This window comes from Varroa destructor, unplaced genomic scaffold (assembly GCF_002443255.2).
Source record: "Varroa destructor unplaced genomic scaffold, Vdes_3.0 BEIS01000004.1, whole genome shotgun sequence".
NCBI classification, from domain to species: Eukaryota; Metazoa; Arthropoda; class Arachnida; order Mesostigmata; family Varroidae; genus Varroa; species Varroa destructor.
Genome location: NW_019211457.1, coordinates 46,833,388 through 46,852,223, shown reverse-complemented (window position 1 = coordinate 46,852,223; position 18,836 = coordinate 46,833,388). Strand labels below are relative to the sequence as shown.

Here is an 18,836-nt window from a genome sequence, read left to right as displayed (position 1 = left end):
AGGTTAGATTTGCGAAAAACTAGAAATCTGATGAGCTTCTCATAAGCTATATTGCGACAGCAAGTAGAAATCAGATAGTGAAATTGTTCAATACTAGCTGAAGTTGGTAAAGCTGCTACGCAGTTCGAGACTTGGAGAAACTTGGTAGATCAACGTCGTGATAATATTGTGCGCTCGTAATTTGAATTACGCGCCAAATGACAGCCGGATCCAGCCGCCATTTTGCAACAGGATCATTGAAATGATTTCTTTTTGATGTTGAGTCTGAGCAAGGTACGATAGCATGCAGCAAAGTGTGTGATAATTTTTACCAAAAATTGGTGCTACTGTGAATTCTGTGGTCAAATTTTACTAAGATTCACTCCTTCTGGCAAGCCGGTTGTTGATGAGTCATAAAAAAACAGTAGTTGCTACATATCGGAAAACGAGTTTCATTTTTTAGAAGACCACGTTCTGTTTAGTGTGCGTGTATATGTATGAGCTTCTTACCTGCACTCGATCGTGCGCCAAGAAAAATCTACCTGGATAACCGGATAAAGTGTTGGAGTAGCTAATATCCTGCTCTAACGAAAATCTTATTCTGCGTGAAATAGTGAAGTTCGGATTACTTCTGGAATAATTGCGGCCTGTTATTTTCATTAGTAGCAGCTGGAATTTGCAGTCATAATGAATTTATAACTTTGCTCCTAAACACACGAACTTTTGTCCTCAAAGTTTGCTATACATATATATGTATATATAATCCTATGGTGTTTGCTATTGGTTTACAGATGCCATCCATCACGGTAAAGGACGTTGATCAGCACGAGTTCGTGGTCGGTATGGCCGCGTTCCTCAAAAAGTCTGGCAAAGTAAATGTTCCAGAGTGGACGGATATTGCCAAAACTGGAATCTACAAAGAGTTGTGCCCTAATGACCCCGACTGGTTTTACATACGCTGTGCTGCACTTTTGCGCCAGCTTTACACGCGTGGCCAGATCGGTAAGTCCTGCAAAAATAAAGACATTCCAACGGAAGAAGACTTATAGAGACGCCCATTGAGGAATGGAATCAAATATGAAACATTTCGAACACGCTAAACTGTCTGATCATGATTGTATCTGGAAACAGTTCGTGCACAAAATCGCAATGGGCTATACAAGTGAAAGCTCCGAGTTGTAAAATGGATGAAGTCCAATCATCGGTCGTACGCTCATGCAGATGTTGTAACTGATAGATGTGAGACAACTGAATTGTAAAATGCGATTCTAGCGGATGACGATTTCATGTTCAGCGTTTAATCAAGCTTCAGACTGTCTTCAAGTGAACCTTTGATGAAATTGTATTTTCTTATCATGATATTCAAACTGCATTATGATATATTAAAGACTGATTCTGTATGTCATTTGCTGGCAAGCAAAAAAAATCCAACACAGGTAAATATAGAATAATAAAGAAAAGCCAATAGAACTGTAGAAATCATCGTGAAAGTTCTCACAGACCCTCACGTTTAGTTACCCGTGCATTACTCCTACACCTATTGTTGTGCTGTTATCTTACGCAAATACGGTGTGGCTAAATTTTATTACTGTGTATTTGTTATTGCTACGCGACTGTGTTGACATTTTTCACTGTTTCGTTCGCTCCTGTAACTTTATGCATATTGTGATTTCTTCGGCAAAAAACTTGTTGCGATTGTATTTGAAGTTCTTATTAACGTGACCGCTGGCAGACTTGCACCCCATAAATTACTCTCATTTTAACGCGTGCTTTGCTCTTTCTGTTCGTTGATTGGATAATAGGTATTGGTCGCCTGACCCAGGTATATGGTGGACGTTATCGTCGTGGAGTGCGTCCATCACACTTTTGCCACGCCTCGACCTCCGTCATTCGGAAGGCTCTGCGCGCCCTCGAACAAATGAAGCTCGTCGAGAAAGATACTGGCGATAAGGGTGGACGTCGCCTGTCCAAGCAAGGCCGCAGGGACTGTGATCGTATTGCTGCCCAGGTCGAAAAAAAATCGACTATGCTCGTTGGAAAGTAGTTCCCCCGTTGTCCATCTCCGGGTGAAATAAACTGCAAAAAAATAAACAAGTGTTTTCAGTTCAGGAGTGTAAAACAAGTCGCTAGGTTTTCATAATGACCAATAACTAATTATTGTGGATTAACAGGAAACGAGAGAATCAGTTGTTGGCCATCCTAACAGGCAGACTTGTAAAAAAAAAACGCCCAAAAGTTAACGTTTTCGGGGTACAGCTTCGCCTGTCTAGATGTTACTAATAAATCGTACTTCGGGTATATGAAAGTTTGTGATTCTAGTGTGTGTTAATCAGCTCTTATGGATTTAATTACCCTAAAATTGTTGCGACTTGTACGTTTATAATGAGTATAAAAATTTCCATTGTAAATTTTCATAAATTTACAAACATACAAGTCAGAGATCGTACCAATGTGCACCTCTCCAGCAAGACTGGAACGAGTTTGAACAGCATTTAAATTTTTCTATCCATTGTAGGATTGTTAGAGATCTTGCACACTTATCGAGTCTTCAACGCCCGGTAGCTGTAATCTGAGTTTATTTTTTACTCTACCAGATTTATATTTCTTAAATAAATTTACATATCCGCTTTTTTAAACTAGTAGAACCTTACAGGACTGTAGAACTGAATAGTAAATATTGAGCTCGAGCTTCTGGTTCTTATCGATAAGAATTAGATCAGTTTTTTGCTATTGCGTTAGACGTCAAGCAGATCTCCATTATACGATAGTACTGTGCTGCCCGTGGGGTATTTTCAAAACAACATTACTACCGCGTTGCTGCTAAGCAGCATAGTTAAGTGTAGACACGATTAGAAATACTGTACGAGCGCTTTAATCAGCACTTCATGCCTCACGGTTTGACAAGCAAACGTGTTAGCTAGCCTAAAGGTTAAGGTTAATCAGACACTCGGATATAAATACGTTTGTATGCCATTTGCTAATTTAATTTGATTGACATTACATTTGACTACAGCACCGGTCCCATGCAATGCGGTATTACAACACAACTTGTAATACACTTAAGACAACCAATACTAGCTGTGTGTGCATCACCATCTGTGTATAATGACGAATATAGTCATCCATTGTACGACAGAATAGTTTTTAGGGAATAGCTGATAAAGTTCCAAAATAAACGGGTAAAAGCGACATCATTGTTCCCTTCATGTTTCTGTCTTTATTAAGGTTTTACGTTAGAAAAAAGTGGTGCTTCATGAATTTTTCAGCAGCTTTCATGTACGAGAAACGGCTACTTCGGTATTAAACTTTAGATTAAATGAAATGGCTTAAAAACTTACTTAACCGTCCTAGTACAAGAGACCTTTAACCTGGAAGTCCGCTGAGCTGTTTTAAGTAGCCTAATAAGAACAGAAAATACGAAAACAGGAACGAGTATCTAATAGTATCAGTAAAGCATGAAATATCATTCATTGGGCAATTCTGTGTACCTCTTATAGAATGTAATATGTTGTTTATCGGTTAAGATGGTGCCTGTCTTACGGCCATATGTTTGTGTGCTGTCGTCAGCATCAACATATCTATTCGTCATACATTCATAGCAGTCATACCTCTGACGGTCTAGCCCTTTTAGAAGCATTGTAGCAGTTAAAACACGTTCATCACTTTTTATATGCAGCTGCTTATTCCACCTCAATTTCGTATTTCTCATTTGTCTATTATGACCTCTCGAATTTCTTCATTCTCTCGGATTCTTACATTTAACTTTAGGCTATCCCCAAAATACAAAAGCATCATTTCGGCTAAATGAGTCTGTTGTTTTTACATGTCGTTGTTAACCTGGATCTTAACTGCCATTATAAGTTAACAATCACGAGAGTTGATATTTCGTACGTGTATAGATCTCTTCATCGTACTCTCTGGTTACTGTTTCCGTTCACACTTTTAAGTAAGATCTGTCGCTCTTGCCTGTTGTCATGTCGTTACTCCAGAACATTATTGTGATCACCCTACAGTAGTTTATTACTTCTTTAGCCTTTTGTGTGTGGAATACTATTAGGCTCTCGGTGCCAGCTTCTTTTTCGGTTATATTTATTCAGGAATGTAACAATTCTCATTTAAGCCGTTGAGCCAATTCAAAGATTTTGGTGAAAAACAAGAAATATTCAGTAGCATCCATTATTTCTGTTTTTCTCAGCAGCTTCAACTTCTTGATGAATTTTAAAGTTTTATATATTTTTGAAAAAATAATTAAAAATCTGATAGGTTTTTTTAATGGATTTATGTAAAAAGGCCATTGATGAAAGAGATCGATATTGGCAGGTAAATGTAAACTGGCCTAAAATTAACTACATTACTGGAAATAAGTTGTTTATATTGAACTGGGGCATTTGAATTTAAGATTTCTCGGGATTTGCAATAAATTGATCATTTATTTCAAAAACAATTTGATTCCCCGCTGCGGTCGTTCCGAAAATTGAGCAAAGTGAGCTTGATTCTTCTCTTAGGTGGTTCAAATGAAATGAAGATTAAGATTTATTTATTAGGTGACAATTCGGAATATACTTTATGAAGAACCAGTGCTTCCTATAAAAGCAAAATCGATTTGCCGAAATCATATATTTAAGCAGCACAACCGTAAAACCGTAAAACTCACACATCAACCTTCGTATCCCATCCCATAAAGGATTTCAGTTCCACAATATAAACATGTGCATTTTGCAGATCAACTACGTGATTTTACTTTTGAAGTTCGATAATTCCTCAAAACCCACTAGATTTAAGCGCTATTTACGATCACATGGTAACAGTTTTTCAACTAACGCAGGAAATGGCATCTGGATGCGCAAAAAGTTTTGCTTTAATTCTCATGTGCATCTCCTATTGATTTGAACCAACGACCTTAAAAACGTGAAGCAAATACGGCCTACATCCGTGGACTATTCCTATTAATGTGACTCACACAAATAAACCGGTAAAACTATACGTTGGTAACAGATTTTTCACGACTGCTCTACATGCCGAAATGAATAGGTCGACTGTGTCCAACGTCAAGTAGCATACTCGCTGTTTGGCTGTTGTATTGACAATCTTGTAAAACACAGTTCTGTGTAGATCTAATGGGCTAATGGTCCTGTTTAGTAGCCTGCTATCTTAACGTAGTTCACCACAGAAAACCCTTAGTTGTGATTTCTCCTTCCTCCGGAAGTGGGGTTGTTTGGATAATCTGAAATACGTTCTTAAAAGAAATTCATGCCTTTTCTTAACACATTCGTTGGTGTTATTCAAATAGCTCCCTCTGCCGTCTGATGGAACGCCTAACGGCAATACTGGACGTAAGAATCAAAACGTAGAAATAACTTTTTCTACCCGTTCGTACTTATATAGAAAATATATAATAGAATATTTCAAAGTGGTTATGGCAAAATGTCAAGGAATAAAATACGAAACCAATTAGAAATCACTTAGCTTGTGCATACATTTGGCTTTTATTACGTTGCATCAACATCTTGTTCTTTGTTGCATGTGTTCATATATATATATATATATATATATATATATATATATAGAGTGATGTATCCGATATTGGTCTTTATTTAGTTCGGCACTTTCATTCCTCGACCATCCTGCTCACATCACTCAACATAAAAGCATGACCAATGGTACTAGTCCGTCGTTCGTACAGGAATGGTTAAATAAATTATGATGAATGATTATAAATACAATGAGTCTGTTCGCTTTTAATGTACAGATGCGTTGTTACCATACTAACTGATTCACCATTATGCGGTAGCAATAATCAGCAACGTATTCCGTCGTTGCTTCTCGACACTTTACAAATGTACTTTTACCGTAATCGCAACCGAATTATAAATAGGTGATATATGAACACTAAATGTATTCAAAGCTGTCTGTCAAGTCAATCATGGACTCGTTATCGTTACAAGTAGATTCGACGAAGGTCTCCGGGTGACGTAATCATACTACATAACGGGCACAGTTTTTTACAGCTCTGAAATTTAGCAGAAGAGCACGGCGCATAAGATTTAGATGCTTTAGTAGAGTTTTAAGGTAGTTTCAGCTGGCGACGTAAAAAAAACGTCAACCCAAATTCATTACAGCGGTTACCTAGGGTTCAAAAGTACATTATGCTAATACTCACAAGTGTTTTAAGCCAACAATCCTGGCAATAGACATGCCAGCAGATGATGCTAACAAGTGGACTGGCAAATGGCTGTAAGCATACTAGGCATCGCGATCTTTCTGAAGTTGCCACCTTTTTCTCAAGTTCACGGATACGTTCCTTCAGACAGTCGATGACCAGCGACGACTTTGATAACCCATTACTGAAACAAATCATACCCCATAACATACAGTAGATGAAAAGATTTGGTTTAAAATCACGTAATTCTTCTTCAAGTTCATATCGTACCCATCTCTAATATTTATAGAAAATGCGTACGAAAATCAATAGCTTAGCGTGAAAACAGAGAAACTGCCTGGCAAATTCTAATGCTAAGTTAAACGACGTTCCACTGCAGTACGTATGATACCAAAAAGACGACTATATATTTCTTACAGTTTATTCCTATAAAACACGCACCTTTTCTTTACAAATGGTTTCCGTCCATCAAGAGACTCCGTCCTTTCTCCAGTTGAGTCTGCTTCTTCTCCTTCGTACGGTGATGAATCAAGTTGACTCGTCTTACTTAGGTCATCAATTGTGCCCCATTTTGACGGCAGCCCAGTGGGCGTTCCATCGTTAGCACCAGCCGTTCGCACCATTGCTTCCCGTATCAGCTGCGTGGAATTGTCGCTTGACGCTGTTGATAGCATCATAAGTAATAATACGTTTGACAAACCTCAAAGAAAATTGAGATGTAAACAACATTTTGGGGTAGCAGTCCACCAAACTAAATATAATAAGCTAAGCCTAGCGTGATAAAAACATTAAGAGGCATGTGTGTTGACAGCAGGGCTTAAGACACCAAACATTTTAAATGTTCCGGTCTTACTGACGTTATCTGTGCGCAAGGTGGTATTCGTCGAATAAAAATTTCGTTCACAGTTATCCATTGAGATCAGGATTTTTGGAAGAAAACTCACTTGGAATAAGGTCAGCTTCGGTAAATTGAGATTCCCCAAATATTGCCTCTTCGTCTCCGTCTACGTCAAGGTCTCCAATATCCTCTTCCTGACCAGTTCTATTCGATCTAAAAAATAACATAATCAACGGTTTATCGATTACAAGATCATTTATCGAAATTTCGACCCTGCTTAACCTTTTCACAATAGAAAAGACAATAATTTAGATAGAATGTTTATATTTATTATATTTGCCCCTTCTAATAATTCATTGACCCACCTTGGTATGATATTTGAAAGGGCGGCATGAGCCCTGACCCGGGTTTGGCCGGCCCATTCATATTCGTCAAACCCAGCTGACCCAACGTCAGTATCTGTACCTGCTTCACTCTCATCACTGGGGCCTTCAATGTCAACGTCCGCGGCGTCACCGTCCGCTCCGGTGGTCACCTCATTCTATAAAAATAGCCATTTCCACTAACAATTTAATAATTGGTAAATTTTTACAACTTTCACACTGGCGCAATAAATATGTATCACGTTTCATAAAAACGTGTGAAAGGCATTATTACAAAAAGAGGTTAGTTTGAAGAAAGTCAATTGTAAAAATTAGCCCATCAGAAACCAACTAATCTTATTATAACATTTACAATTGTATATGTTCATATATTACAGATCAATCAGCATGAACACTTGCCAGTTAAATTCCAAACGTGGTCTAAATCTAAACATGAATGACAAATTTTACAGAAGCGATGATACATGAGATGAATTAATAAACAATAGCATAATAATCACACTAACCGATTCAGCGAGGCACAAATCAACATGTCGAGTTCTTTCATCACCGTTATCCAAATGATCGAGGGGGGCATAGCACACAGGACAGTTAACACCTGGCGGATTAACGCCGGTCAGTCTACGTCGAAGATGAAACGGCCCAGTGCGCGCAGTTAGTCGGCTACTACGATTTTTTCGAACCTTTTTCCATTGTAATCGACGCTGTTCTCGGGTCTCCTGGGAGTTCAAATGTTGTCTCTGCAACACAATAGACCCAAGATAATGGCATATATTTAAGGTTCCAGCACTACGCTTGACACTTTTTGCCTCTACATGTCTAATTAATTTACTTAGTGTATGCTAGATTACTAGTCCACTCTCGTGTTAACCGACTTACATCACTGGCATTAGTCCCTGCTCGTCTGACAGAACGTGATGAGGCTACCTCATCCAGTCGATTCACCTCTGTTTCGAAATGGGCGGCAGCTTCAGACAGTCGAATGGTCACTCCACAAACCGGGCAACTTGTTGAGGCTGACCACTGAGGTTGAATGCGTCGGCTGCTACCTGGCATTCATTGACATAACAACAACAACACCAACAAGATTTTTCTCTCATATCGTTTTGCTTATAAATATAGACGGAAACCAAGGTTTTATCTTTTAAACCGCACTGCACGTCACCGGCACTGACTGGCTTTGGCATACGCTCTTTACGCCGTTTAGCATAGGTACCTCTTTTTGGCGGAGGTTCGTCCGGTTGATACGCCCCTTTAGACGTCCCCGGTCTTGCCGTCTCTTCCTCATCTTCGACAACCTACAATGATATTAATATTTTTTAAAATTATTTCTTATTTATTTCTATTTTTTACACGTGACAAATTATTGTCTTTGCACTGGAAATGTATTTATTGATAATGGGGCCCTATAGTAGACATTTGTATGTTCACTCATTAATGGCGTAGCATTATTTCCATAAAATACAGAATAGTTAAACAATTGTACCGGTAGCTTACAGCAACAATTTTAGTGTGCTGTATGCGCGCGACAAAGTGAAAAGAAGTTTTTGCAGCCTCCATCAATCTGTTGTTTATGGTGAGGAGAAATGTCAGTATTCTTTATGCTTTTGATCCGTTCAATATGACCAACTTTATTCAAGTGTACAAATGATATCGTGGTCTTGTTTATAATATGAAAACTTTCCTTTACAAATCTTCTCCTGAAAAACAACCCAGATTTTGTCAACAGGATTATCAGTGATCCTGAACTATGAGGACTAGCAGAAGCACTATTTTTTTTCGCTGTATACGTTTTCCTTCTTTACGGAACTCGCGTTGTAGACGCATTATGCTTACTAGTTTTCAGTTATTTCAATTGTTTGAACATAGCATGTGCCAGCCTAAAAATAAATGAACAAATATTATCTAGTATTGAGGCCAAAGCCGCTTCATTATTATGTCGGACCACTGGCCTCCAAAAGCATAAGACAAACGTGTCTAGCACAAAAATTCAATCAGAGGTTCTTATGTTCCTAAAAAAAGTAAAACGCAACTGAATAGTATGTACTAACTCTACCTAGAAAAAAAGCTTACTTACGGTCGTGGACTGAGCCAGTTTCCGTCGAGGCATTTCCCTCAACCACGAAACAATTTATTAATTACCCGGTGTATTGAGCTATTCACCCTCGTATTAGCATAGATATTTTTTTGGACGCATGTCAGCCTCTTGTGATTTAAGAAGATAAAAATTCGTACAACTTGTTTGTTTATTTTCAAATACGCTACATATGCGTTTAGCAATTTGGAAAAATGGAAGCGCTGACGCGGCAGTACATCGAAACTAGAGAATACGTTTCTATCCTACAGAACTAGTCAAAATTCTTATCATCTTATACACAGTACGACAAACAAACTGGTAAGCTGTGCTATCAGTTGGACGTTGCACCAACCAACTCACACTTAGAACTAGCTATGGAAACACTCTATCTGCCATCTTTCGAAGTTCCTCGACGTTCCTAAAACTCAATCGCGCAGGGTCGAAAGAAAGAGAATTTGGTGCAGAAGAAAAAAACTCAGTGAAACTCCTTGCTGCTTTTGATAGATCTATGCAATATAGCTAATAGTGCAGCACTGTGAAAGTTTACTAAAAGGTTACCAACATATAAACGCCTTCTTTCGTAACTATATCTTAGCTTTTAGACGCCTCAGTATATTTTATGTATCAGATCAGCATGTATTTACCAGAGTTAAGTTCTATTCGTGTTGGTTAGATTTTGTTGCTGTCGTCAAACTGACCGCGCGCGTACCTCGCTACCTTTCTTGACGCCTGGGCGCGTATCTCGAGGGTGCGACTTTAACAGTTGTTATTCAAGCGGTTTCGCGGCATTGTGCAAGTAATACTCGTAAACATTCGTTGACCCCTCTCCGTTCGCGCCGATTCCCTCACCTATCGTCTGCGGGTCCAGAAACTAAATAAAAGGTTGGACAGAAAGTTATTACCTTAACAGAAAGTCTAAGAAGGATGGCGCTTTGTCGTCTAGCTTGTCTCGTCCCCCGTGTGTTCGCCGCAGCTGGGCCAAATGGAACAAGGCCTTTGCTGGTATCGCTGGCGGGCAGGCCTATGTCCACAGATTCTGGCAGCTACGAATGTATCCTTTACGAGAAAATCGGCGAGAAAAAAAACGTTGGTCTGATTCGATTGAATCGACCAAAGGCGCTAAACGCGCTGAACTCACAGCTGATGGACGAGTTGGGCGATTGTATTGAAGACGTGAATAATGACGTGTCAGTCGGGTGCATGATCATCACTGGAAATGAGAAGAGTTTCGCTGCGGGAGCCGATATCAAGGAAATGGCGAACAAGACGTTTGCAGATTGCTACAAAAGCCAATTTCTCGAGTCTTGGGGTAAGGTAGCGAAATCACATAAGCCAATTATCGCTGCGGTGAACGGCTACGCGCTCGGTGGAGGCTGTGAGTTGGCAATGATGTGTGACATTATTTACGCCGGCGAAAAAGCGCGTTTCGGACAACCGGAAATTCTCTTAGGCACTATTCCTGGCGCAGGGGGTACCCAACGTTTGACTGCTGCCATCGGCAAGTCACGCTCCATGGAAATGTGTCTCTCGGGCAACCAAATTACAGCCCAAGAAGCTGAGAAATGGGGACTTGTCTCTAGAGTGTTTCCTGTTGATCAGGTAAGAACGACTTGAGTCCTTGTCAATATATGGCAGAGCAAATAGCTACTTTGGTTAGTTGGATTTAAGCAGTTAAAGAATGACAGATTCGTTTATACAAATCATGAACTTAGAAGAGATCAAAGCGTTGGGTTTTTTCAAAATTCAAAATAATCAGTCGAATTACTCTTAGTCGAATTAGAGAGCATCGCACGTATTGGCTGTTCCTGAAGTTTCATTAGATCAGTCTCATTTTCTATTTTGTTTCGCTCATTTAGACATTTACACTGTTGTTTTGCTTCGTAGCTCCTTCCGGAATCGATGAAATTGGCAGAGAAGATTGCCTCAAACTCGCAGATAAGTACGGCTATCTGCAAGGAAACAGTAAACCGATTCTTCGAGATGCCCTTACAAGAAGGATTGACGTTCGAGCGTAGGGCATTCCACTCCACGTTTGCACTTGAGGATCGCCGCGAAGGGATGAAAGCGTTTATTGAAAAACGCCCGGCTAATTTTAAGAACGTGTAATTACGGACATGTTTGTGCAGACGTCAAAGCCAGACATGTAAGCGCTGTTCCTTGGGACCATTTAATCTTGCCAAATAATGAATGAAAGAGGCCTGACGCACTGTTCTATCTCTAATATGAGATAGAAACTGGTAGTAACGACTCGCGGATAAATACATGGAATGGCTTGGCAACTTTTGCTCCATCATCGCTAACGCGCTGAGTATATAAGGTTCTTGTAGTGTTTATTGAGGTTTAAACTACAACGATGTATTTTAATAAAAACTACGATGTATTTTAATAAAAAAAAATGAAGAAAAAAGCTTCAATAGTTCTTACTGCAATTCTTAATATAAATTTCATGAGTTTACATTAATATGCTTAAGATTGCTTGCACGTGTCAAAGTGGCTCTTAGTAACTAGTAGGAAAGCGATGGGGAAGCGATAGGTAGCGATGGGTCAACGGAGTCCGCCTAAGCTGGCGTGGTATATGGAGGCGGGTGACCACAGCGTTAGGTCCTTTGAAGAGCAAAAATGGGATTGTTATTTTTGCATCTATTTCTAAGGCTGTTTTCTCTCTTTCTCATCTACTTCTAAAGCTGTTTTCTCTCTTTCTCTTAAGTAGAACGATGATAATAAATGGCCAATTTCTTTCGTGTTTTTGCCCACTAACAACATATTAAGCTTCCTTATTCTCTCCTATTCCGGTATTCTACAAGTAACTGACTTTCTCATCCCTTAACGCAAGTCTCTCAGTGTCATTGTTGCTTTAGCCATATTGCATTTAGTAGGTTTCCCGAAACCGCTTGCTTGGTCTCTATAAGCTGCAGGTGCCTTATACACCTACGCTCTTGGTTCATGGTCGTTGTCCAACGTACCGATCTCCTCTTTTTCATTGTCTAGTCGCCTGTTCGTAAATGTGTTCTCCATTTCAGTGCACATCGTTCTTCTGCTTTGGCGAACTTGCTGCATGTTTCAAGCAACGGTTACAGGGCCAGAGCCGTCCTTCAGATTAGTTTGAAGACGGCTGGTGCTCAAGCGCTGTACCAGACGGTAGTGCCAGTCTAAGTTGACGGGATTTCTACGCGAGTATCCTCTGCCGGGGCTTGACTTCGACGCCCTCTCCTCACCATCTTCATTCTGCGCTTTCGTTCCTTCTTATCGGACTTCCCGTTACAAAACCTATGGCTGTCTATCAAGGCTCAACTCCGGTTTTATTCCCTACAACAACACCTGAGCCACCTTTGTGTAGTAACTGGTGCTGTTGGGAAATGTAGTGGGAAAGTGGGAATCTGCATCAGCAGCGTCAGCAGTGGTAGCACTGCAAGGCGGACGATCATGAAGATAAATACTCACCTGCAGCCCAGAACATTGTTCTTGTCATTTTAGCTTGTTCCCTTTCTTTCTCTCTTTCTCTTTGTGTTTTCTTCTGCGGGAAGAGTTTCGAAAATTTAAAAACTGCGCAGGAATATGCCCATAAAATGAACACAACAGCATTGGCCCCCTTCACCTCCATAATGATGTGTTACAAGTCGTTGTATTTAGATGCGACCACGTAGCGTAGGATGTTGCTTAAGACCTCACTGGGTAGCTCATCTATGGGCGCTCGTGTTAGAGCGTTTTTTTCTTCATTATTATGGGTCTATAATTGATTACAGAGGGGGCGAATGCCGGGAAAAAACTACCTCAACCTTAATGCTTATCGACAACATTGCTGAACTACCCGAGGATTCGTTTCTAATGAAGCGAGAAGTAGAAGTGTTCGTTGAGTAGGAACTACATGATAGGAATGATAATGATCAAAGTAATAATAATATAAAATTACGATGTAAAATATAGATTAGTGTAAGATGAGCCGTTATTAGGAGAGAATGCCTAACAGCCCTTGTTATTATTTCGTAGCGTATAATTTCTTTTACAATAACGATAACATCGAGGTCTTGACATGCATCTTAATCTGTTGATAAGGACTACAGTGATTAACTTTCACTGGAGATAAAGATGCGTACGAGGAGCGATTGCTGCCTTAAACAATTTAAAACTAGTTTGCTTTTCTTCTACTCTTTCTTATAAACCTATAAATAGAAAGATAAAAGTTATCTTTTTATTTATAGGTTTATAAAAAATAAAAGTTATTTTTTTATCAAAGTAACAATCCGGTTCTACATAGGAACTCGTTAATTGTTCAGGAACATGTAATCACTCTAATTAATAATCTGTATGCGTTTACGGCCTAACCAATTCACGTATTGTGAGTTTGAATTTTGCTCAAGGTATATATGTCTTTTGTTTGATTTTAAACTCACGGAGGATTCACGGATCTAACGAACTTTCCTTTGAGTTCCGGAAATAGAGCTAACGTGTGAAAAAAGAATGTGTTCATATTGCATCACTGCTAGTACTACAACATCATCTTTTTGCCGGACTCGTGCGCAATAATAATCTAATTAAGGCATCTTTATTAAACACAATCTTAGTATCTTTTGGCAGTACTTGCTGTTAGACAAACTAAAAAAACTTCATTGTAGGGCTCTAAATTTTAGGTTCTATGGACAAAAGAAACAGAATACAACTAAATCTAGTTAATAGGACAGGCACATGACATTCCGCTTTTAGCACTGGACGTATGCTGTCCAGTCTCGCCTAGCTTCATGTCCTTTTTAATCTTGGACTGGAAATTTGTATGGTCCTAAGGGACAAGTCACTGAAAAGTGTTTGTAAGCAGGCCTTACTCTAGCTGCGGTCGAATTGTTTTACAACTGCAAAGAGTATTGCGTTCGCGTTGGTACTCTTAAGTCGGTGGAACTGAGTAGAATGTAGACTTTGGCTACGCTAGATGTGTGTTTTGGATGCTGATTTTTGCTCACTGCTCAGGTGGCCTCTATTGATAAGGCTGTGAAATCGAGGATCTGTAGCTAGCAGATACAAAAAAAGTGGACATCAAGTATCTGTACAGATCTGATCTCTGCAGACACCTCAACCAAGCCATTATTAAATCCGAGCAACAAATCGACGAGAGATTTGAGGATTATTGTGTTGTGTTTTATCAGTGTCACTATTGAAATGGTTTCGATAGTTGTGAAGATGGAACCCACAAAGTCAAATTTGAAGTTGGGAGAGTAAAAAACTAGCGTAAAGCTCAAATATTCGATATCAAAATTATATCTATCAGGCGTTGCACACGTAACTAAATGAAAGGACTATTTAAATCTAGAACTGACGAAAAGTCTACATATATGCTTGCTTAAATTATTTTTACTTTTTAGACTATTTTTTTTGTTTAAAATGTTGAATGCAAGGAAAAACTGAGTGGGATGAGGGAAGTGCTTCGAAGATAAATCTTTAACAAATTAAGAGCAAGCTGGAGGGGCTATGTGCTGTTCTGTGGCTAAGTGTGCGCATCTCACGGGTTTCGTCGTAGTGTCGAATGAGATTTCAAGACTAGTATTTGTGAGGTACTCCAAACTGAAGACTCGTCAAAAAACATAAAAAAGTGTTTTGGCGTCGTCGAAGAAATCGATATTTCAGTTGAATTAGAATTGCCTTTGCTCATTAGCAATAACAATAGCAATATACAATTATATATATATATTATAATGCAGAGTTACTTTAAATAAAGAATTACATAGGATAATAATTTCTGTGCACTTACCTCTGAGTGTATGTCAAGTGAATTTACTTACGTTACGTTTGTGCTAACGGGTTCACTATGCGGTGCGTCTTAAAGTTATCCCTAAATAGTTCCTCGTTAAAGAACACCCAAAGATCCCTATGAAGTCTCCATCACTTAGGTGATTTCGTATACACTGAACATTACCCTAATCTGAGCGCAGCTCCTCTAAGCGGCTCAACGGCTTCCTCGTCCTGCTAATGAAGGCCTTCGTGTCTAATCAACATCTTAAAATTGTTATAGCTTGCCGTGCTTCACTTGGGTCAAATTTGCATCTTCTTATGATGGGCTCTTGCTTTGTGGCTGATATTTGTCAACAGTTTGTTTGTCAATTAGTGTTTGATTTATTAATTAATGTTTCACAGCTTGATGGTGAGCCTTTAAAGCTTGCATAAGGTGTGGTTGTCGTAAAGGAGAGTAAACAGTACCACCGAAGGGGTGGTTTCCACTCAAGCGTTTTGTATAATGGCCACTTTGTTAGTATGAAACAGCTTTGCCGTTTCCTATATTAGCAATGTTATGGGATAGAGCAAATGATAATTATTAAAAATGAAGAGAATGAAACCTGCCCTGCATTGAAGCCAGATCATTTCTGTGTCTCTTCAATTAGTAAGCAAACACGTGCGAAACCTAGCGTCGCGTATTTTTTCAGCCTTTTTTGCTTATACTAATATCGTAAACATGTGACCATAATTAACAATCTTCTATTGCAGCGATCGTAATAGAATACAGTGAGGGCTTAGACGAAAAAAATTTCGAGCGTAAGATTTACCAGCAAGGAGTACTCTTTAACCGCAAGTAAAATATTTCGATCTTCAGCAAACGCGTTGATGTTAATTTCAACACTGATTCTGCATATACTGATATACATTTCATTTAATTAATAAGCGTGTATCAATATTTAGTATACTATTAGGACCATAAAGCGTTTGTTTGCAATTATTATTACGTTAGTTTCAATACCACTTGCTGGATGATTTCGACAAGATGAAGGTACACATGTCTCTCAGGTTTCTCATATAGCCCCTACGGGAACAAGCGAATTTGCATCCCTGCTACGTATTAGTCTACTGTCGCGTTTCGTGTGTCAGTTTTGCTCAAACACAATGTTATTCTTGTATACGACTGCTGGATTGGCACCACTATGCAGTATACTGCGGTTCTACCTCAGTGGCGGCTTTGATGGCATTGTGCTTCGTTCTATTTGTCACGAAGATGAAGAACGCCGACTTCAGTTGTCATCATTTTTTTTGTACGTTCTTGTTCTCTCCCATTGCGCTCTTACTCTCTCATATCCCAGTTGCGCTATCTCTTCAACGATTTCTGTTAGTTCAAATCTCTCGTCGATGAAGCTTCTGATGTCACAGCGGCCGCTGATGGAAGGCATCACATTAAATCTGCCTAGATTTCAGACATCCTGTCTGATACTTTCTATATGCACGTCCTCAACTATAATCTATCGCCCGAAGTCGAATTCAAATGGAGCAAACCAATTTTCATAAGTTTAAACGATATGCGTAGCTTTGCTGGCGCGCATAAATATATGTTTCGTAATTAAAACATTATGGAGAGAAAGGGATTCGAATATGTCCTAGAATGCAAACAAATGTAACTAACATGGTTCATAGGGCATGCGGGAATTCTCCCGGCTTACGAGACAAAAGCATTCGGTAATCACGGTGGGACATTGAAAGGCCGAATTTGCGGTATTAGAAGGTAAGAACAGGTCGAAAATTTCGGCATCTCAGACTCGTTATGGAAAATATTAAAGGTAGCAAGGTTATCAAACACTCTCACTTAATACCAACCAAAAATAACTATATATAATGGAAGCTGAATGACTGGGGCATTTTTGAGGTTGGGTTCTTACTGCACGAATGGATAATGTGCTAATGCTAGCTGCCCATACGCATTCGGGTTTTAATGCATTTCTAGCAGATCTTGTTCATACTTAAAGATACTGATCATCAGGGGAGGATCCAGTTGGTTTATTCGTACCGAAGTTGAGTGATCAGTAGATGCGCAACTTATGACGGAAACCTATTATATTTCCTGCAGCCTAGAGGAGTCCGGCTGTTGCGCAGGACAGCATCATGTCACATTTGAGCGAATCATATTGGTGACTTCAAACTCAGACTAAGTCTTAAGTCTAACTGACAACAGGAGTCGAGAAGTCGACAAGTCGAGGCTTCCGCGGTTTCTTTCCATGAATGTATATATTTTTGCGTTCGGATTAACGTCAATCAGTCACTTTGCCTTATTTGCACCAATCGGAGTTGTCACTTAGTTAGACATAGGCGCCGTTTAGTTGTGGGAAACATTTATGGGCACACAATACACACAAAGTTGAGACAGTTATCATTATACGAATGCTAGTTTCGCGCTCTCTAGACTCCCAAACACCATCTAACATAGCCCTCGTATCAAGAAAAGACAATGAACATAATCCGCAAACCCTAGTTCTATCAAATCATGAGTTATGTGTTCATCGCCGATGATGTTACGTTTGGGAATTGCAATTTTTTCGTATAGAACTAAAGCATTTCAGCATCTTTTTGATGCGAAACTATAAACAGGTTTTAGCTCTTTTAATTTGACGTAAACTGTCCTAGGAATAAAAATTCGAGTCCAATATAATTTTTATAGCCTGGGTTTAAAATGTAGTAGAAGAATGCAATTGACGACTCAGTTTCTTTAAAAGCAGCGATAAGGAAGTATATTCATTTATGTTCTGAAGGCAAGAAATGGGATATCCGTCAAAACATTCAGTGCATCTTTATTTATAGCTTTACCAGTTAACCACATAGAGACAAACTGGCGGCTTTTAATGCTGAAGTTTTGAGTTATAAAATGAGCTAAATTTAAATTAACTGAATTTCTTTTCAAAATTGTGCGAAGTAATATTTTCATCAATCTCTGTGGTACTATCCATGCAAGACTGGCTATTTAATTGTTCACTATATAAGTTTAACGTGCTTTTTATAGGCAGGTAAGTGGACAAGTCTATTGTCGTGAAACAGATTGATTCCGCGTTTGATGGCAATCTCTTGGAACTAATATTAGGACCATGCCCCCGTCCTAATTTTTTCTTGCTAAATTCGATATTGTTTCTGCTACTGAGCTGGAGTTGCTTCCTCGCTGTCTAGTGCGTGAAAACGAGACATGGTAAAAGGCTGCTGTGATGTTTAGCTCAGCCGGTGCTCGATGAGTCCACTTCGTGTGGTCCGGGATCTGCTTGTGTTGATCTTTGGGCTTATGCTGTGCTCACCACACCTAAATCAAACGAACTCTGAAGACCATCGACGCCCTTAGTGGAGCTCAGTTCGATGGTCTCGGGCGTTGTCGTCGGCGTCGTCGTATCATCGTGGCAAGCGGGACACTAAGCGCTCTTTCAACAGCGGGGTAGTGCCAAGGTAAACACGGCTAATTGACGCGTCCAGTAAACACTTTGAACTGCCCCAAGACAAAGATGGGAGGGGGTAAGCGAAGAAGAAGAAGCAGAGCTCAGTCAAGAGCTAGTGAGCCCAGATAGCACATGCCGCATGCAGACGATCTGAAAAGACTGAAGACCATCTCATTACCTGGCACTTATATAGTGACGAATGCTGTCCGAGTTACATCTCGTCGCTAATAGGCGAGATTAT

General features: G+C 39.5%; 3 protein-coding genes across 6 annotated transcripts; 2 read left to right on the top strand and 1 right to left on the bottom strand.

Moving 5' to 3' along the window:
- The first annotated feature begins 138 nt into the window (after window positions 1-138).
- LOC111248779 (small ribosomal subunit protein eS19-like) lies at window positions 139-3,185 on the top strand. Of its 4 annotated transcripts, none has more exons than XM_022801701.2 (3): window positions 139-273; window positions 771-981; window positions 1,782-3,185. In XM_022801701.2, exons 1-3 carry the CDS (start codon window positions 256-258, stop codon window positions 2,021-2,023), a joined length of 471 nt encoding a protein of 156 aa, XP_022657436.1. In that variant the 5' UTR covers window positions 139-255; the 3' UTR covers window positions 2,024-3,185. The 4 variants fall into 4 exon arrangements, with proteins under 4 accessions (XP_022657436.1, XP_022657439.1, XP_022657438.1 ...); XM_022801704.2 differs by lacking the exon at window positions 139-273 and adding an exon at window positions 308-462; XM_022801703.2 differs by lacking the exon at window positions 139-273 and adding an exon at window positions 452-592.
- A 2,245-nt stretch (window positions 3,186-5,430) lies between these two features.
- On the bottom strand, window positions 5,431-9,648 carry LOC111249956 (E3 ubiquitin-protein ligase RNF220-like). The gene is made up of 9 exons (XM_022804446.2): window positions 9,438-9,648; window positions 8,577-8,658; window positions 8,240-8,409; window positions 7,867-8,100; window positions 7,343-7,518; window positions 7,084-7,190; window positions 6,581-6,800; window positions 6,140-6,323; window positions 5,431-5,989 (listed from the first exon to the last, which is right to left on the bottom strand). Exons 1-9 carry the CDS (start codon window positions 9,468-9,470, stop codon window positions 5,918-5,920), a joined length of 1,278 nt encoding a protein of 425 aa, XP_022660181.1. The 5' UTR covers window positions 9,471-9,648; the 3' UTR covers window positions 5,431-5,917.
- Window positions 9,649-9,940: 292 nt separating this feature from the next.
- On the top strand, window positions 9,941-11,806 carry LOC111249957 (enoyl-CoA hydratase, mitochondrial-like). Its single transcript, XM_022804448.2, has 2 exons — window positions 9,941-11,036; window positions 11,322-11,806. The coding sequence occupies exons 1-2, from the start codon at window positions 10,362-10,364 to the stop codon at window positions 11,541-11,543; spliced, it is 897 nt and encodes a 298-aa protein (XP_022660183.1). The 5' UTR covers window positions 9,941-10,361; the 3' UTR covers window positions 11,544-11,806.
- Window positions 11,807-18,836: the final 7,030 nt, after the last annotated feature.

Coding starts and splice junctions, on each gene's coding strand:
- LOC111248779 (XM_022801701.2), top strand. Junction 982..1,781: donor TTACACGCGTGGCCAGATCG/GTAAGTCCTGCA, acceptor ATTGGATAATAG/GTATTGGTCGCCTGACCCAG.
- LOC111249956 (XM_022804446.2), bottom strand. CDS start 9,470: ATGCCTCGACGGAAACTGGCTCAGTCCACGACC. Junction 7,519..7,866: donor ATTTGTGCCTCGCTGAATCG/GTTAGTGTGATT, acceptor CTATTTTTATAG/AATGAGGTGACCACCGGAGC. Junction 6,324..6,580: donor AAACCATTTGTAAAGAAAAG/GTGCGTGTTTTA, acceptor GATTTGTTTCAG/TAATGGGTTATCAAAGTCGT.
- LOC111249957 (XM_022804448.2), top strand. CDS start 10,362: ATGGCGCTTTGTCGTCTAGCTTGTCTCGTCCCCCGTGTGTTCGCCGCA. Junction 11,037..11,321: donor GAGTGTTTCCTGTTGATCAG/GTAAGAACGACT, acceptor TTTGCTTCGTAG/CTCCTTCCGGAATCGATGAA.